General features: G+C 49.1%; 1 protein-coding gene across 1 annotated transcript; it reads right to left on the bottom strand.

Annotated features, from left to right (window-relative positions):
• Window positions 1-14,393: 14,393 nt before the first annotated feature.
• On the bottom strand, window positions 14,394-18,112 carry LOC127234604 (thyrotropin-releasing hormone receptor). Its single transcript, XM_051201613.1, has 3 exons — window positions 17,682-18,112; window positions 16,054-16,441; window positions 14,394-15,215 (listed from the first exon to the last, which is right to left on the bottom strand). Exons 1-3 carry the CDS (start codon window positions 18,038-18,040, stop codon window positions 14,823-14,825), a joined length of 1,140 nt encoding a protein of 379 aa, XP_051057570.1. The 5' UTR covers window positions 18,041-18,112; the 3' UTR covers window positions 14,394-14,822.
• Between the last annotated feature and the right edge of the window lie 2,227 nt (window positions 18,113-20,339).

Genomic DNA, 20,339 nt, shown 5'->3' with positions numbered 1-20,339 from the left:
GCAGCCCTGTGTGCCCACAGCCTGGCTGCTGGAGGCCCTCTGTCCCCAATGTGGTGTGGGGATTCTCTGGGAGGTTCCTATGGTGCTTTGCCAGAGGCCCCAGGCTAGTGGCTTAGACAGCACATGTGGATTCTGTCATAGTCACAGTGTACAGGGACCCAATGCTGTCACAGTGAAGTGAAGGAAAAGGGTCTGTAGAGCAGTTCCTGCTGGAGACTCCAAGGAGAATCCTCTCCTTGACTTCTCCAGCCTCTAGAAGCTTCTACATTCCTAAGCTATCATCCCCTCCTTCTTTAGAGCCAAGATTGCTGTCTCTCCTGTCTCCTCTCCTACTGATAAGAGCTATGTCACACCCAAAAATCCAGGATAGTTATCCCCATAGCTAAAGAGGGACATCTATTCCAGTTCAACCCAGTTCTTACCCGAGATGGGCTATGGACATCTTTGAGATCATTCTGACACACACATCTCTCTCTCTCTTTCTCTCCCTCTCCCTCTCTCTGTCCCCCAATACATTTGCTGCTGTGTCTGAGTCCCTGCAGTGTGAGCATTTGGACACCCACATGTCCTGAACAGTGTTGTTGCTACTGTTCCCATGCTGACTCATGGCCCTCCTGTTCTTGTCTGGAGAATAAATGCCTGTTTCATGCAGAGCCTAATACCACCTTGCCTTGTAGATGACAAATGGCATTCACGTCAGCTGCAGGAGCTGGGCTGCAGCAGGGTACCTGGAGAATGACTTCAGAGTCTTTTACTTCTTCATTATGTTAGAAATTTGCTTTCATACTCCTGTCACTGGACTCACAGGCCCCTGAGCAATGTGAAGGTCACATCTTGGAAATCAGAAAAAAAATAATAATAATCCAGCCCAGACACAGGGTTACAGTCCCAGCTACACAGGGGCAGCAGGGTTGAACTGAGTGAGGCACCCTGTGAAGCCCAGGAACTCTGTGGGACTGACTATATACCCACTCCATCCACTACATCCACTCCACCCACTCCACTGGAGGGTGCTGCAACCAACATACAGAGTCCCCATTTCCTTCCATAGGGGCAAGCCCAGTGTCCCTCCAGTATGTCCAATACAGCCTATGTACTGACAGCTCCCTTCGTACCCAGCATCAGGTCAGACTTGTCCTGAAAGCACCTTCCAGGAGTAGGCAGTGGTGTGGCTGGCTTAGTATGGAAGGTAACTTTCCATCCAAGGACATAGGACCTAGCTGAGTGTCTCTGCTCTACCTAGCCTGTCCTATCACAGAGATTTGTGCTCTCTTCAGCCCTCTAAGAATACTCACTGGAGGGAGGGTGCTGAGAGCTACATTGTGTTTCTGGAGCACTCTCTTCTCTTCCAGTAGAGCTGGAGGTGGAGAATCTGAGCACATCCAGGCAGTGCGAGCAGCAAGGTTAAAGTCACATTAAATAGCATCTGGGTTTTCAGAGTCAATGAGGATAGCCAAGAGTGGCTGCATTTTTCCATGGGTCTAATCAAATATATTGATCTCAGCATCCTAAGACTTAGACTTAGGAGGCAGCTGGGGGCTCCCAGGGACACCCTACTTCCTAGAGAAAATTGTGTGTCTAAGGACAGACCTCTCCCGGAATTCCAGGGCCTGGGTGGTGGATACACATGGCCCCTTGAGGTGAGGGCTGGGCCTCATGCTTGTGCTGTGTCCTTGTTCTTTGTTGGGATATATTGTGGGCATCCATGGAGTAAACAGGCCTCTGACTATGCATATGGATGGTAGGTAAGAAATGGTGGCAAAGAGCCTGATCTTGTAGAGACAGACCTGCCTCCTGTTCCTGAGTCAGAGCTGGCATGTACCATAGCACAGGACCTGAATCCCAGCCCTGCCATGCCCACTCTTACCACAGATGCCCACTCCAGTTCTGAAAGACTGCCGTGGGGATCCTCTTTCCTAGCAGAGCCCTCATTGGCACTGGGAGTTTTACCCTCGACGTTACCAGGGTTCCACCCATACTTTCTGGGAGAGAGCCTGTCAAGTCCCTAACTCCTCTTCCAAGACTGGTGTAAGGAGTATGGGATTTTCCTCCCACCACCTGGCCTTGTCCCGCCGCCGCCAGCCCCAAATAATGCATTGAGACTCTGTATTTGATAAAATTCTGTTGGCCAGGTACTTGTTTCTTATCGGCTAGCTCTGTCTTAATTATTAACCCATTTCTATGTATTTCCACGTGGTTTTACCAGCGAGAGGCGGCTGGCGGTTCTATTCTCTCCAGATTCTCCATCTTGACTCCTCCTTACTACTTCCTCTTTCCTCCTTCCTTTCCTATTGGCCAACAGTGCTTTATTCATTAACCAGTATGAGAAACAAATATACATAATGACATCTCCCATCAGACTGGGGCTCCCCTCGTGGCTATGCAAGTGGAGATGGATACCCAGCTTCTGATTCTCTAGCCCCACCACACCCCATCTGCCCCCACCACTCTCCATCTGCACTGGGAGCTTCCAATGAAGCCCCATTCTCTGAGATAAACAGGATCCTGGAAGCCCCATCCTCCCAGTTACATGGAGCCTAGGTGCACCATCCTCCATCTGCACAGGGTCCTGAGAGCACATCGCCTAGCTGTGCAGAGTGCTGGGTGCACCAGTCTCCAAGCCACATGAAGTCCTAGGTGCACCATCCTCCATCTGCACAGGGTCCTGAGAGCACATCGCCTAGCTGTGCAGAGTCCTGGGTGCACCAGTCTCCAAGCCACATGAAGTCCTAGGTGCACCATCCTTCCATCTGCACAGGGTCCTGGGAGCCCTGCTCTCCCAGTTGCACGGGGTCTTGGGCACATCAGTCTTCCAGCTGTGCAGGGTTCGGAGAGCTCTATTTCCTAGTTGCATGGGGTTCTGCCACACACACACCACTCCAAAATCCTAACAATGGATGTGTTCAAACATTATTTTTAGCATTTTCCAGAAATTAGCCAGCATCTAAACCTTCCCAGAGAGTGCATGGTGTACTGTTAGGGTGCGTGTCCTCACCTCAGTCAACCCAACCTAGAAACTTGAAAGCCTTAGGATGTAGGATCCACCATCTTTACTGCAACTCCACTCTTGCCTTAGTTATCTGCTAAGCCCTTATTGTCAATAAAGCAATAGCCTAGGAATGTAGGAGAACATGGTTCCTGGGGGACACTGTCCAGCTTCGCAGGCTTTTTGGGGAAAGGCCTTCTTTGAACCAAGGCTTTCTGCATGACAGGACTACCTGTCCTTTGCAAATGGACACTGGGCCAAGTCAGCCCAGCCCTCAGCACAGCCAAGCCAAGAGCTGGGATTGGGCATTCTCCACTCCAGGCCTAAGATCCCAAACAGGGACACAGACACTAATTTCTCTCCTATCACAAAAAGCCCTTGTGGGACAGAGCCCCACAATAGTGGTGAGAACCCAGGAGGAGTACTGTGTCCATCATACCAGGTTTTCAAATGTTCCCTGAGGGCCCACTGTCCCTGGAGGTGCATTGGATTGTAGGGTAGGGATGGGAGAGGCAGCTCAGGGGATAATCCCACAATAACAAGATTAGCCCCACTATGTCTACTCCCCACGACAGTGGGCATCTATGAGGTCTCACCAGCTGCTCAAGGAATGACTAGACCAGACCTGGTGGGCTACTGGTGTAGAGGTGGAGTGCCAAGCATGTGCTTTTCATGGCTGGTGTCCTCAGCCTCATCAGGGTGAAGGAGCCGCTACCTAGTGAATCCAGGTTTGTCCCTGTGAAGCCCACAGGGCCTCACAGTGTACGCCCACCCACCTCACACAACTGCGGAGAAAGCCAGCAGGCAGAACCCTCTGTTAGAAATAACCTTGACTTTTTAGTCTTCATTTCCCAGGTTTGGAAGGAAAAAAGTAGAAAGGGGTGGTCCAAAAAAAAAAAAAAAAAAGAGGCTCTGTGAAGAAACTGGGGGAAGAAAGAGAAAGGAGAAAGGAACTGTGGGGGTGACGAAGGGAGAGGGTGGGGGAAGTGGGCAGGGGGAAAGAGGGCGCACACAACATAATTACAGCTGCTCCCTGCAGCTCTGTTCTTAGCTCTGTCCCCAGAGGAAAGTGAGCCCCTGCCTACACAGGGCAAACAGGTCACCTGGCTGCTTGCTTCTTCCACTTGTTCCTAATCAAGCTTCTATCGTCTGCCAGCCACCCCTGTGCTCAGTAGGAGGGAGGGAGAAGGGGAAGCAGGCTGGATAACTGCCTCTGTGAAGGAAAATGGGGCCCTTTCTCCCCTGAAAAATCACAGTGGGCATGGTGGCACACACCTTTAATCCCATCACTCAGACAGAGGACGAGTCCACAGATTTCTGTGAACAGAGGTCATCCAGAACTACATAGTGAGTGAGACCCTGTCTCAATAAATAAATAAATAAAAATAGGCGATCGAGATGGCTTGGTGGGTGAATGCACCTGCTATGAAAGCCTGAGAACCTGGGGTCAATCCCTGGAACCCACATAAAAGCGAAAGGATAAAACTGACTCCAAGTTGCCTGCAGGCTTCCACCCTTGAGCCATGGCCCATGTGCACCTACACACATCACACACACATACACAATAATGTTGACAATAACAAGCAGATGTTGACTGAGGAAGATGATTATCATCTGACCTCTTTGTGCATCTGCACACAGATGCACACCCACATGCACATGCACCCAGGTGTACTCACTCATCCCCCCAACACACACACACAGATGGAGTTGGACATAACTCTACTTTCATGACATCTGCTTCACTCTTACTATTTACTTTTGCTGCAAGGTAACAGGCATGATCTCATCGGTGATGTTTTACCGAAAGGGAAACAGAGGGGCCCAGTGGGTAAGTGTGCAGACATGACGCTTCCCTGGCTCTAAATCTCCCAATGGAGCTGCAAGCCAATGTAGGGCTGCTTTTATCAAAATCCCTGCACAATCTCCATGGCAAAAAAGGGCCACTTCAGGGTCTCAAAATAAACAGAAATACCAAAGCAGAACAAAGTGTTGCTTAGTCTAAAAATGACACCAACTCAGCATTAATTTTGCAAAAGAACCAACATACTGTCTCTTTTTAAACTTCAGTGTTTGAACTTTTTGTTTGTTTGTTTTTTGTTTTTAACTGGGCTTCTTTGTGTAGCCCTGACAGTCCTGGAATTCACTTTGTAGATCAGGCTGGCCTCGAACTCAGAAACTGACCTGCCTCATCTCCCCAACCCAAGTGCTGGGATTAAAGGCATGTGCCACCACCTAGCTAGTGTCTGAACATTTTTACTGAGATTCCCTAACTGCTCAGTCAAGGAAAAATATCAAGTCTCTATTGTGTGTGTCAACAGCTTAGTCCTCAGGGACTTAAATAACAACACTAGCTATACACCGAGACCCACACCTGTAATTCCGAAATTGAGAGGTGAAGACCAGAGAGTGAGAAGTTCCAGGCCAGCACAGGCTGAGTAAAACCCTATCTCAAAACACCAAAAGATAGGAACTGATTAGATGGTTTGTTTAGTAAAGTGCTTGCTGCCCTAGTATGAGGACTCAGCTCAGGTCTCAGCACCGCAGAAAAAGCCGACTGAGCTGGAATGTGCCTGTAAGCCCAGTACCAGCAGAGAGGCAGAGACGAGAGGATCTCTCTCTCTCTCTCTCACACACACACACACACACACAGAGAGAGACAGACAGACACAGAGAGAGAGAGAGAGAGAGAGAGAGAGAGAGAGAGAGAGAGAGAGAAATATAAATAAAATAAATAGCAAGACTTTGAAACCTTCACCATCTGGGAATGTTGGAGGTGTTGAGGCCTCTCCCCTTTAGACACAAGGATGGTCTTTAGTGGGGACCCGGGATGAGGCTGAGCCAGCCCAACACATCTTATATATAACCGCAAGGAGGGTTTAGGTGCACTCAAACTTGTGCTGCTCTTGCTGGATTCCTAGTCCCTACCCCACTATTAGAAGGCAAAGAACTTTCATTCCTACTGAACTTCTGTGGTCTCTTCAAAATCTCAGAATGCCAGGAAAGCAAGTGCGCATGCCTCCAGAGCCCTGACCATCGCTGCTTCTGGAGGCCAGGCCCCTTCCTCACTCCAAGCTTTATCTGAACCACAGCTGTGTCTCTTAAGGCACAACCTTGCTCAGCACCTTTATACCTTAGACACGGATGTTGACAGCTTCTTCCTCTCTACCTCTCAGAGCCATCTAGCCTCCCACACTTGACATCCACAGACAAAGATGCCTTAGGGCAGCTCAGGTTGGCCCAGAGTCAGGAGTTCTGACCCTACCTGAAAGGCAGTAGATAGGGCCTCAGGCTCCTTCCTGGGACAAGGCAGGCAGAGGACAGGGGCCTTTAGCAATGGTCAGGGAAAAAATTGAGCTGGCCCTCTCAGAGGCAATATAACCTTCAAAGCTGGTTCTGGGATTCATCTTCTATCCTGTTTAGCTTGCTGACAGCCCAGAGTCATGTGACGTTGAACTCAGCCAGGAGAGCAGCCAAGCAGCAGGGCTGGTGTTCTATGCCTGGATTTCTCACAGCCTGGGTCCCAGTCAAGTGACCACTCTGGTTCATAGCTGGACACAACAGTGACAGCCGTTTAGATGAGAGAGGCTGCCTAGGTAGCAGCCCATGAGCTGAGGTTTCCTCTGCAAAGTTTGCTGTTGGCTGGCTTGTGACTCAGTGCTAGAGTGCTTGCCAGGCAGCACAAAGATGACCCAGGGTTCCCTCCCCAGAACTGTAAAACAAACTAACCGAATTATTTGCTACAGTGCTAATGTTTCAACCTGTTATCTTAAAGTCCTAGCCACATTGTCTCAATTTTGTCTCAGTGAGGCAAAGTGCCAACAGGGGTCACCAAACACTACCACAGGGAGCAACAGAACTGGCCTCAGCCCTGAACCTACCAGAGAGGGTTGGGTCCCAGAATTGCAATGTAAGCCAAGGTCACTAGGGTATCCTACTAGGGAAGTGTGAGGGGGGAATCACACAGCCGGTGTCCCTCAGCTGTCTCTTGGTACACCTTGTTCTTAATTGAGATAAAATTCACAGAATACCTCTCTCTGCTCTTTAGCTTGCACAAGTAATATTTAGTAATTCACCAAGTTATACAGCCTTCACCTCTATCTTACCCCAGAACCTCCCCATCACATAAGGTCTGTGAGCCCATGAGCAGGCACACCCTTAGCCCTTCCTCCAGCCCTTAGGGACCGGGAGACTTCTCTCTATTCTGGAGGCTTCTGTCATGGGTGTTTCATAGTCTGTAGCCTCTGGCTTGCCTTCTCAGGACTGTCCTCTGGGACCTTCCCTGCTGAGTGTGCTGGTGGCTCATTCTTTTCCAGTCTGAATGGCATTCCGCTGTGTGGGGTACCATGTCTGTTTAGCTACTTACTAGACTATGAATATGTCTCAGGTCAGTTTTTATTATTTTTGTCCTTTATTTTATACTATGGATATAGGTTCCTGCTCTGTTGCCCAGGTTGACCTCAATGTCTAGCTCAAGCATGCTGAGTATCTATGTGTGCTCCTTGACAGCTAGCTCACAGGTGAGAGCTCTGAGCTCTGTGTCTGCTAGAACCCTGGCACTGTCAACTCCTGGACTTGGCTGAGCCTGTGCACCTCCCTGGCCTTGTATTATTCCCCCTAAAGTGCAAACTAGAAAATTATGCCTGGCAGTGGCGGCACATGCCTTTAATCCCAGCACTTGGAAAGCAGAAGCAGGCAGATCTCTGTGAGTTCAAGACCAGCCTGGTCTACAAGAGCTATTTCCAGGACAGGCTCCAAAGCTACACAGGGAAACCTTGTCTTGAAAAACCAAAAAAGAAACCATGTCTGCTGCAGAGACATGGCCTCTCCTAGAGGATGGAACATGACTGTCCCCCACAAAGACCACATGTTGAAGGCTTAGTCTGAAGTTTGTGGCATGTTGGACATGTAGAGCCTTTAGGAGTGGGGCCTAGTGAGATGGAGTTAGGTCATTAGGAGGATTGAACCCTGCTCTGTGGCAGAGATACAGGCGACTTCCTCAGAAAATATCAAGAGAGTGCTTTGGTTGACTGTGCCACAGAGATACTGCATTTCAGTCTTAATCCAGTACCTGTAGCTACAAGCTTGTTAGCAAACTTTGTAGATGTGATCCAGGTCCCCAGTCAACATGGCAGGCATCCTTGCAAGAAGATGAGGGGACAGGGACACACAGGGTATGACTATGCCAGGGTAGAAAAAGAGCCTGGAGCCATGGAGCTACGACCCAACAGACACATGGAGAAGAGAGGGAATGAAGCCTCCATCGCCTTCACAGGAAGCCTGGCTGCTGCTGTTCAGATTTCACACTCATGGCCTAAGACTACAGGGGAAGAAGTGCCTACTATTTTAGAACCACAGGATACTCAGGGGTTTTGGAGTTTTCTACCATGCACTGTCATTCATATGCAGCCTTTGTCTTATGTGTCAGAGGCAGGGTTCCCAGAGACAAATCATCATATCATTGCTCCTGTACCCACAGGCCCACACCTTTGATCCTAGCACTCAGGAGGCAGAGGCAGATGGATCCTTAATTTGAGTCTGGTCTACAGAGCAAGTTCCAGAACAACCAGGGCTACACAGAGAAACCTTATCTCAAAAAACAAACAAACAAAAAAGATTTATTTTTATTTTATGTGTATGAATGTTTTGTCTACATGTTTTTCTGTGCATTATGTGTGTGCAATACCCACATAGGTCAGAAGAGGGCATCAGACTGTCTGGAACTGGAGTTATAGGTGGTGGCAAACTCTCTATGAGTGCTGGGAATTGAACCCAGAGCCTCTGCAAGAACAACAAATGCTTGCCACTCCTGAGCTAGCTCTCCAGACCTCCCCATCTTAGTGTGTGTGTGTGTGTGTGTGTGTGTGTGTGTGTGTGTGTGTGTGTGTGTGTGTGACTTTCAAAGTCTCTCACTGAGATCTGGAGTTCCCATATTCAGTTAGACTGGCTGGCCAGTGAGTTCCAGCAATCCTCCTGTCTCTCCCTCCCCAACACTGGGTACAGATATGCACCAACATGCCCAGCTTTTTCATGGGTGCTGAGGATCTGAACTGAGCTTCTTGTGCCTGTGTGGTAAGCAACTTACCAACTAAGCTACCCCCTAGGCCCTAAAGCACCCATTTTTAAGCATTGCAGATGTAGAGCCTTTACTCCCTCCCCTCCACCTCCCACACAGTCACTGCAAAGCAAACTAAATGGGCATTTGGGAGGCAAGGACATTCATTATTCAATAAAGCTGTACAAACACACATCATCTCAGCTACAATAAGCAAGATTAAAGAGCTTATAAACTTTCAATTAAAAGATAATGTATGCGCATGAGGAATGGAATGCTGTGAGGAACAGAGAAACTGTCCTGCTTAGCTTAGGGTGAGGGTGGGTGGCAGAGTCAGTGGGGTTCTGCAGAGTAGAGTCTACAAACTCAAGCCTCAGCTGGATGCAGGTGGGGACCAAACACCCAGTGGGAAGCAGGAAGTGGTTTCTTTTGTCCTTTATCTGGACTGTGTGAGAGAACTTTAGTGAGGTCTTGAGAAAAAAAAGACATGAAAGCCATGTCTAGGGGAGTCAGTCAGCTGGTGCCTTGAGCAGTTGGTATGAACGCAGTGAAGACCGAGGGAGCTTACTTGCCAGGCCTGTGGCTCTTCAGTAACAAAACTCCCCTCCTCCACCCCGCAGGGCTCCCTCCCCCAGCCACTCCTCACATCCTCCTGATCCCTTGACCTACAGGAGGATCCCTGGTCCATCTCCCTCCCTCCCACCTCTTCTCATCCCCTCCTTATTGTTTTGAAGTGAGTCCTCTGGTCACTGTCTCTCCCTGAGTGGCTTTTTCAGTGTTGAATCCAGTCAGCAGGACAGCTCGAGTGACTTGGACTCAGTCTGACTTCCAGTTTTCACTTGAACTAGAAATGTACTGCATGGTATCCTGCAGCTGAAACCTTGGGCTCCTCTCTCCTTGACCTTTGTATCCTGGGTCAAGGGCACCTTCAGGGCCAGGACAGGATGTGGGATCTTTCCCTCAACCACCTAGAGAGACCAGGAACCCTGTTCACTTTCAGGAGTTAGAAAACCTGCCACAGTGCTGTGTAGATGCTGTTCCAACTTGACTCTGTGCTATGATGGACGGTCACTCTTGCAAGTATCAAACAATGGGAACCAGGACAGCATTGCTTTTGTTTATTTTTTGTTTTTTGAGACAGGGTTTCTTTCTTGGAGACTGTTCTGGAACTCTCTTTGAAGATCAGACTGGTCTCAAACTCACAGAGATCTGCCTGCCTCTGCCTCCTGAGTGCTAGGATCAAAGGCATACACCATCAATGCCCGGCCTGGACAGCATTGCTAAGAGACAGGCAAGTTCCCTCCCTTCCTAAGGCCTGGGTTTCCCAGTAAAGAAATAGGAGCTTTGATCTGCCACTCTTTGAGGCAGTGTGTCTCCTAGTGGGTCTGACATGTGAGCGCCCAGATTTCTATACTCCATATAGGGGAGCTGAGCCTCTATTCCTCATGTACCCATGTTCCCCACAAGCTACTTAGGGGACTCCCATTAAGTGCCTCACTCCCTGAGCAGCCATCATCCCAGCGGCACCTCCAGGCACAGTCTCTGTTCTGAACGTGGTGTCTTGTCCACTTACTTCCTTATCTCTTGCACTCAAGATCAAAGACAGTGTGCTGTGAGGGTCTCAGGGATGCCTTGTCTGTAGTGGATTCTCTGTGTGCCCCACCACACTCCAACCCATTGCTATGTGTGGGAGCCCTGCACTTAAGTCACATGGTTCTTCTCAAAAGGATGGAGGTCACAAGAATAGAGGTTTGATACCCTGGGCAGCCATCAACTAGTGAGGATGGGAGTCATGGCAAATGCCATCTGTCCTTGGGAGGGAGGATGCAGAGGACAAACTTCACAGCTGTTCATAAGGTCCCCAGTGGAACCAAGTCAGATGTTTCTGTCTCCATATTGTACCTTTTATTCACTTTTCTTCCTTCCCTGCCTTCTCCCAAATCAAATCACCCCCTTCCCAGAACAGCAGCTGTTTCTATCTTCCGTTCTAGTTGGTACTAGGGAAGTCAGACCAGACAACATCCCCTGCTTTTGTTCTCAGTAGTTGGTACAGGGCTGTTGTATGCTCCTCTGTGAGCCTCTACCCTGGGCTTCATCCTGGGGCATCCTTCCTGGACTGCCTTTAGCTGTCATCTGAAGTGACCAGACCCTCACCCAGCCCCCTGCTTCAGCAGCCATGACAGGCTTCAGAAAAGACCCAACAGGATGTGGGTCTCTGACTTGGCAAAATGTGCTGAGTTTCCAGCCTACTGACCTTGCCAGACCTGCCCCAGTCACTGGGAGGTCAGATACCCTTCACATGGCAAGGAACCAATCAGAAATTAGCTGGCAGGCTCTAGATATGCTTCATAGTAAAAGTTGTGTGAGTGATGTGCAGAGCATAGCAACTGCCCTAGGAGGGCCTATAGGCCATAACAACCAGTTGACCAATCAACACAGGACAGTTGCCCAAGCCCAGAAGCATACCAATCCCGAGACTCTTTCCTATCCCTAGAAACTTCCCCTTACTCCTCCCAATAAATCATTTCCACCTACCCCACCTTGTGGCCTCTTCAGGTCCTTCTTGCCTCTGCCCACCATGTTGGAGGGATGGAAAACCTGAGTTAACTTGTTAAATAGTAAAAGACTCTTTGTTTTTGCATTGGAACGGATCTCTTGGTGATTTGGGGGTTCAGAATTTGGGCACAACACATCTCACATCTTCCCTGCACTGTCCCAACAATGTTCCACAAGCTGCACTGGGCTTCTTGTCGCCATCCCCCAGAGACAGCAAACTGGATCACAGGTGGCCACCTGGTTGGGCATCCTGAGCTTTGTATATGTATATTTCCTGTGCTTGACTCCAGCCCTCACCATCTGCCCCTCCCTGTCCTACTCACGAGCTCCTCTTGCCAGACTCTGTGAGAAAGAACCCCTGCTTTTGATCATGCTTCTATAGGGCAGCTCCGAAGTTTGTAAGTTGCAGGTAGGAAGATCTAGAGTTCAAGGTCAGCCTGGGTCAACATAGCAAGACCCTGCCTTAATAAAAACTCACAAAACAGGAACAGAGGTCTGGAGAGATGGCTCAGCGGTAAGAGCTCTTGCTACTACTTCAGAGGACCTGTAGTTCAGCTCCCAGCACCCACACTGGGTGGCTCACAACCATTATAACTCCAGCTCCAGGAGATACAACACCCTCTTCTGGTCTCTGCAGGCACTGCAGTCATGACCACAACCCCCACCACATATATACATAATATATTGAAAACATAAAAAAACAAAAACAAAAGAAAAGAAATCCAGCATAGGAAGCAACTAGCATGTCAGGTTATCTAGAGTAAAATAACTATGAAGATGGAAGACCTTCTCCTCTCTCACCAACAAGAATTAAACTATTTCCTTATTTTTTTAATTTTGACTCATGTCTCCTGTGTCCTTCTCTGCAATCTTTCTATTCATGGGTACTCAGCTGTCTCCCCGGGACTCCCCAAAGCTTTTGCTGTGAGCATAAAACAAACTCTGATTCAGGGCCAGATAGACCCTTGAGGTCTGCTCCAAGGTTTTTATTTTCCAGGGTGTTTAGTATATCCTAGACAGCCTGCTTGTGAAGCAGGAATCCACAGTGGCTGAAATCTACATTCTTTACAAGACCTGTGCATTCCTGGAGCTGCTGGCCTGTTTCATCCCATACCAGAGCAAAGGTCACTCAACAGAGAAAACCCAGTATAATAGGACACCATACACATAGGCAGCACCCACCAATCAACCAACAACTTTACCAAACAAAGCATTCCAGGCCAAGAGTGGGAGTGGCCACTGATCTCATGCTCTACAAAAGAGAAGGTGTATGCACTGTGGGCTGGGCAATGGTGGCACATACCTTTAATCCCAGCACAAGACATCTACAGAGCCAATGGCTCTGCCCATACTTGGAAATGATGGGAACTCTGCTCCTTCCCTATGGAGTGACATTAAGTACATAATCACAGTGACATTAGTGATTAGTTTGACAAGAGTAGACAAGAAGTTAAAATTCAGGATTCTGGGATTGTAGCATTTTATAGTTACAGCTTCATGAGTAAGGATGCTTCAACTGCCTCTGGTGCACACAACAAGGAAAGAAGTAGATTCAACCAGACAGATTCCATCCCCAGTGAACTGCAGCTCTCTAAACTATGTCATTGGCATTGAAACTCTCACACCTGATAGACTTTGCAGGTAACTTCTAGGGAGAGACATGTGCAATGTACAGCAAGTCAAATGGCTCTTGGAGTTTTCAAATTTCAGAACTCTGCCTTGGGTTCATGAGGGAATAGTTTAGGACAATGGAAACACCCTCCTCATAACTCCTGTCTTAATTGCTATCCATTCTTTCGGTGAAATCTCACTGGGCCTGGGGATGCAGCTCATCTAAGCTTCATATGGATGTGGTAAGGAAGAGCATCATGGTCTTAAGTCACAGGGTAAAAAGACTCAAAGGATGGCAGGAACAACTGGCTCAGGAAGAGGCTGGAGCAAGTCCAGCCCCAGGGCAGCCAGCCTGGTGTGTGGGCTTCCAGAGAAAGTGCCTCTCAGGCTGGAGATCACAGCATGGAGAAGCCTCAGGTAGGGCTCTAGCTGCCCTGGGCGGGCCTCATCCTTTGTGTTGGCCTTTCCCTGGTAAGGCCCTTTCTCCCCACCCTCCAGGCTCTAAATGCCCTCCCCCCCCACCAGACTAGACTTAGCAACCAGAGACCCTAAAAAGCCACATCTATTTTGGAGTACCCCGGGTCCCCTGAGCAGGATGAGTCACTAGGACCACAACCAGCAGGGAAGGCAGAAGCTGTGTGGGTAGGCTCAATCACCTGGTCCAACCACACACACACACACACACACACACACACACACACACACACACCTCCAAATTCTTTTCTTACTGAGGTCTCCAGTCACAGAGTGGCCACTCTTGCTTGTTGAAACATGTTTGCTACTGTGTCCTTTAGCTTTGGGGTCCCAGGAGCAAGATAGGGTCACTGACCCCATTTATAGTGTAGGACATGGAGGCCTGCTGTCCTCAGGCTCAGCTGCTAGTCCTATAGGCAGTGATGGGGTTGGTTCCCAGCAGAGGCTTTTTATGACATCTCTAGAGATATATAGCATGTAGGACAGCAACTGGCAGAGTGGGTCCAGAGAGCTAGGCTTACACATCTGGGGCCAAGGAGGTAGAGGTGGTTTCTCGGTGCTGGTTGGGAAGACAAATGGCGTCCTTTGGGAACATCTATGGTGGGTGAGCTTGCTTGATGGGTTCTCTTACAGGGCTGCCTACCTTAAAGGAACACTGGAAGGAGATTTTGAGCCAATGGTGAACATCATGGAAGAGCCCTTCGCGCCAGTGTGCCTGGCTGGGACACCCATTCTATGTAACCCTCATTGTCTAATGACCACATGTGAAACCTGTGCACATGGGTTCACCAAAGGACAGAAGTGATCAAATCCTGGAAGGATATTTCTTCAATAATAAACTCCAAAATGTGTTTAAAGTACTGAGTGAAAACAGATGAAAGGTTTTGATCATACAGGGGGTAAAGACTGGGCCTCCAGCTCTCTGTTCCCACTGGCCTCACTTCAGAGTGGAGAGCTACCCACACAGGATCCAGCTGAGAACATTCCAGTGTCCTCCTTTATAGTAAAGGGACTTCTGATGACCCATAAGCAATAAGCTGTCTGGCCTTTACCTGGTGATCCACCAGAGCTCAGAGCAGCTATCAACCAGACCAGCAAGCAAGCCAACACAGAGTGGAGTCAGGAGTCAGGCAGGAGCCCTCACACACTGAAATGGGGCTCTTGCTGGCAATGCAGGGACCCAGCTGCTGAGGGACCTGAGGCCTCATTAGAGCCCAGCTGCATCTTCTCAGCTCCTAGTGGGGTCTCCTGGGCAGCACTGTAGCAGCTGACAGTGATGCATGCTGTATGCTTCTGTGGCCAGGCTGCCTTGCACCAGCACAGCTTTAGGAAGGCTGTCCGGAACTTCTGGGACATAAGGCTATAGATGACAGGGTTGATGGCACTGTTAGTATAGACACAGGTGCGGCAGAACAGCAGGACCCAGGGGTCCAGGAAAGGCTGGGCCAAGAAAGAGTTGAGCAACACCAGTGTGCGGTAGGGGGTCCACAGCACTGCGAAAAGGAACACGACCACTGCCAGCATCCTGGTGGCCTGTGGAGAGGAAAAGCACATGAGCATGGCTGTGAGACACTCACCAAGCATGGGGAGAAGCTGACAATAGGGATACCATTTACACTAGAAGCCAAGACCAGCAACTTGGGGCATCTCTCAGAACTGGAACTAAGACAGGATCAGGACACTCACCACCCTAAGCTCCCCGAGATGCTGGATTTCCAAGGACACGCCTATTACAAAGTTCCTGGCCCCAGGTAGGGTTCCCCACTGTGACTTTGAGCACCCCAACCTCATTTTCAGCCACTCATTCCTCTTTCTCTTCCCTGTTCCCATTTCATACCTTCAAAGTCCCTTCTCTGCTCAGCTTGCCACCTCAGCCTCAACCCTGGTTGTTCCTCTTCCTGGAATGCTTCCCTACACAGCCTGGCTTCCTCCCTTGCCAACAGCAGAGTTCTAGCCATTTGTCACCTCTTAGCAAGGCCTCCTAACTCCTGCTCCGCAGCATCATTTGTTCCTGTGCCTCCTTCCTGCCTTTGGACAGGCTTGTGTTTACTTGTTCCACTCTTGTAGTTCAAGGAGGGCATCTGACTGAGTTTCCATGTTCTCCCTGTGTCCTAGCACCCACATAGCATATGTAAGGGCTTGGAAGGCATTGCAGTATGGATGTATGGATATATGGATGGATGGATGGGTGGGTGGGTGGGTGGGTGGATGGATGGATGGACTGACAAATGAATGATCAAGTGACTGATTCATTTACATTCTTTGCCAGTCACGCCTTATGTGTTTTATATTCTTTTGCATATCTGTGCCTCTCCTTATGATTCTCCCCACATGCAACCCCCCCCCCCTTGCACTCAGGAGAACTCCTAACCTGCTTCCGGGAGGACATGGAGCTCTTGGACCTAGAGCAGCTGCCTGGTGCGCCCTGCCCATCGGGTTGTCTTGCCTTTTGCCATGCCTCCTTGGACAATGGGCTCTGAAATAAGATCTTCCCAATGAACCCATAGAGCACCATGGTCACCAGCAAGGGTGCAATGAAGAAGATCACAAAGTCAAGCAGGTAGATGGGCAGGTACAGGCCTCTGGATACTTTGTAGCCACATTCCAGGCGCTGATTGTCATGGAGGTTGAGGTCCACCAAGAAGAACCAGAGTAGGCAATAGAGGGATGTGACCCCCCAAATGCCTGCGATGATCCGTTTGGCCCGGGCCACAGTGCACACAGTCTGTGCTTTCATTGGGTGGCAAATGGCGATATACCTGTGGAGCACAGGCAAGGCATTTTGGTTCCTGAGGCCATGGGACTGCTTCTCTTATGTCTAAGACAACTGACCAAGCTGAGCCCTGTCTGAGTAATGGTGGCTAGCTGTACTTTGCAAGGGCAGAAGCAAGAGGCTGCATGCAAAGGTTTAAGGAGAGGACACTTCAAGGGCAGGCAGAACAAAGCCAGCCTTCCAAGAGGAACAGAAAGCAGCCTGGAAATGTCCTGCCCTGTGACTCCATGCCTCTCAAAGGAGCCTTTGACCACCATATGCAGTCAAAGTGTTTTCTGCTACCCTCCACCAAAGGCAGGAGTTATACTGTACAGCTCTCACAGGCAGATCTCCTTATTGCTCAGACTTAGGCCCCTGGGAACTATCACATGGTGCAGATGAGACATCCCCATGCTGACTTGTCCACAGACAAGCACAGGCGGGGATTATAGAAGTAGACTCAGTGTTTGGATATGACACACCTGGAGTCTGTCCAGATTCTGGGGAGCCCTAACAAGTTACTGAGCCAAAGCCTCAACTCCTGCCATGGGTGCAGCTGAATTTGACCCCAAATTCAGGCTTCGGATCAGCATGTTTCTGGGATGTTACAAGCAGAGCTAAGCCAGACATGGTGGTACACACTTGTAATTCCAGGACCCAGGAGACTGAAACAGTAGAATTGCAATGAGTTTGAGTCAGATACAAAGAGAGTTCAAGTATCTATTCCAAGTATGTATTCATAGTGAGACCCTGTTTCATAAAATGAACAAACAAGCAAGCAAACAACAATTCAAGCTGGAGGAGATTCAAAAGATGCACCATTGCTGAGCACAGTAGCACAGGCCTGTAATTTCAATTTCTTGAAAGGCTTCGACAAGAGGATCACAAGTTGTGTCAACCTTAACAAGTCTGTCTCAAGTTTAACTTTTTTTTTCTTTTTAAAGATTGGAGATATGGCTTGCCTAGTGGGAGGAAGACCCAGGGTGCAGTGTCCAGTAGTGGGAGGAAATGAAAAAGACCATCTAAGTGCCTGTGTTCTGGATGGGAAATCCAGGCTCAGAAGAAGTCAGACTTTTCCTGATGCCCTACAGTAATCTAGAAGCAGAGCATATGCCCACATTCGTGCTGGCTCTTCTAGCACCCCACACTGGCTTAGCTCCCCTTCTGTTCAGTGGAGCCTCAATTTACCAGGAATCCCTGCTTGAATCTGGGAGGGAAAAGGCCTGGGGTAGCCTGTGAGTACTTACCTCTCCACAGTAAATGCCAGGATGGAGCAGGAGGAGACATTGATGCCTAGATACTGGAAGTAGGTGATACCCAAGCAGCCAGCATATCCATAGATCCAGTTCCCCACCAGACTGTCAGAGACATTGGGCAGCCCCGCAGCCACCAGCACAATTAGGTCAGCTAGAGCTAAGCTGACCAGGTAGCAGTTGGTGGGTGTGTGCATGTCTCGTGCAGTCAGCACCACCAGGACTACCATGGCATTGCCCACAATTCCTGTGGTGCACACCAGGAGCACTAGGAAGACTGAGACCACTTTGTACTCTGGCAGACTCGGCGTGGAATCACCATGAACCAGTGAGACATTGATGGGGCCATCCATCTTACTGGCGCTTTCTGTGATGCCCTGCAGGCCTGGAGGGGTAGGAAGAGGAAGCTCAGAGGGGTAGACATGGATTGGTGCTGTATAGCATGGATACACAAGTCGTGGAGTGTACATGGTACTCTGCCATTCCATCAATAACAGTGAGTGTTGCCACCATGAGGCTTCCCCTCCTGTGTGGATGCAGGAAATAACCCACCATAGAAGGTGGAAAAGATCTTATGTGCTGTCAAGCTCTCTGCTGAGAAAGTGGAGGGCTTGGCTGCTGAGTCTGAAGCATCCCTAAGCCTCAGCACACCCACCAGTGGACAGGAAGGACAGACACCTGCTTCTCAGGGATGTTAGGAGCATAGAAACAGTGGAGCCTGAAATGTCCCCGGCCTTGACCTTGGCAAGCAATGTGTCAGTTCTTTAATATTATTTCATTTTTTCCTTTATTTTTTTATGTGTATGGGTGTTTTTCCTGAAGGGATGACCATGTACCTAATACCTGTGGAAGCTATAAGAGGGCATCAGATCCTCTGGACTGGAGTTACAATTTTAAGCTGTCATATGGGTGCTTGGAATTGAACCTCAGTCCTCTGGAAGAACAGTCAGCGCTCTTAACTACTGGGCCATTTTTCCCAGCCCCCTTTAAAAATATTACTGTGGAACTCTAAGTCTCCATTTCCCAATCAGTCTAATGGGTGGTAACAGCAGCTTCTTTGCATAAAAGAGTGTTGGATGTATGGCTACAGGATAGATACTATGTGACTACTGCTGAGTGAGGAAGCAGGGAAAAGGCCAGTTACAGCCCCAGAGTCTCACAAGCCCAAGGTTTGTTGTTTGTTTGTTTGCAGCAGGAGTTGCCAATGGTTTTAAGTACAGGAGCAATGTGCTCTAATATGCAGCTTTGAAAGGGTTTCAGGGGACCCACAGATCCCAGAAAGTCAGTAGAAGCACAGGTAGAGGTGAGGAGACCAGGTTGACAGGTGAGAGGGATCAGGGCTCAGCGAGGCAGTAGCTGGGGAAGGGAGAAGGACAAATCAGGGTCTCTCTCGGGAGATAACATGACAGGGCACTAGATAGTATCAGGGTAGACTATAAGGAGTGGGGAGATGCTGTGACAGGACTCAGGTGGGAAAACCAAGAAAGGAGTCAATGTAGGTGTCAGGCGGGGATTAAGGCACTGTGGGCCCTCCACTGAGAATGGGGAAGCATCTACGAAAGCTCTAGAGTCAGGGCTGGAGGTGGAAATACAGCAGCTATCAGCATAGGAAGATGGATGGTTCTGCCACCATGTGGAGAATTGTCTTGGGATACAGCTGCTGCTGCTGCTACAGTTCTATAAAGTTCCAAAATGCATGATGTGGTCCCAGCCTACAGCTGAGTGTGGGAGGGTTCAGCTGCCTAACCTGAAGCCCAGAGCAACAGTACCAGTCTTTAAGCTTCATGGACTCTGGGTCTTCTATTTGCCTGCAGATATGCAAGTGTCTGAGGCTGAGGGCAGAGAGGACTAAGTGGAGGAAGTGGTATGAGTTCTGAGAACAATGGAACACCAGCTTTCTGGGGATGACTACAAAGGAGTTGTGCTGGGATCCAGATAGAGCAGGCACCAACCCAGGAGCAAAACGTAGTTCTGCATGGAGTGCACATACACATGCCACATGTGACACACAGTGCAAACTCCAGGCAAATACCACATCACATACAAATAGAAGACAAGATATAACAGACACAAATACACATCTTATAATATGCAACACATCTTACACACACTGTATACAATATACAACATACTCAACAGACACACACATACATACATCACACTTTATACTCAGCCCTACATTCCCAGTGCTTGTTCCCTTTCAGTGTGACTGGCATGTAGACAAATGCAAATCTTAGCATGGCATAAACCCTAAAATGACCTGGAACAGGGAACAGATCACCTCACCCAGGGCTAGGTGCTTATCCACTTCTGCTCAGCCTGATGCACAGCCCCACAGCACTACTACAGCCCCCAGGACAGGGACCAAAGCATCAGAACAAGGCAGGGCTCATGGAGAAGCTACCCTCACACAGCTGTACACAGGATACATGTCACATACAACTATACACATGTAGCACAGAGCACATGTCTGTACCCACACAGCATACATAATTCTCCTATGCCTTCACATACGCAATGCATCTGTGCTGAGCATACATCCAGGTATACACATGCACATACAAAAATACAAACCAAAAATTGTGCCTGACCCACAATGACTGCCCATACAGGCATTACAAACCTTACACATGTGTGCAATACACACTCTGT

This window comes from Phodopus roborovskii, unplaced genomic scaffold (assembly GCF_943737965.1).
Source record: "Phodopus roborovskii unplaced genomic scaffold, PHOROB, whole genome shotgun sequence".
NCBI classification, from domain to species: Eukaryota; Metazoa; Chordata; class Mammalia; order Rodentia; family Cricetidae; genus Phodopus; species Phodopus roborovskii.
This window is presented reverse-complemented; position numbering and strand designations above follow the sequence as displayed.

Bases quoted from the DNA above. Each gene is read 5' to 3' on its own strand.
- LOC127234604 (XM_051201613.1), bottom strand. From the start codon at position 18,040: ATGGATGGCCCCATCAATGTCTCACTGGTTCATGGTGATTCCACGCCG. The intron at 16,442-17,681 runs GTAAGTACTCAC...TGTGCTCCACAG, and splicing joins CTGGCATTTACTGTGGAGAG to GTATATCGCCATTTGCCACC. The intron at 15,216-16,053 runs GTTAGGAGTTCT...TCCTCTCCACAG, and splicing joins CCATGTCCTCCCGGAAGCAG to GCCACCAGGATGCTGGCAGT.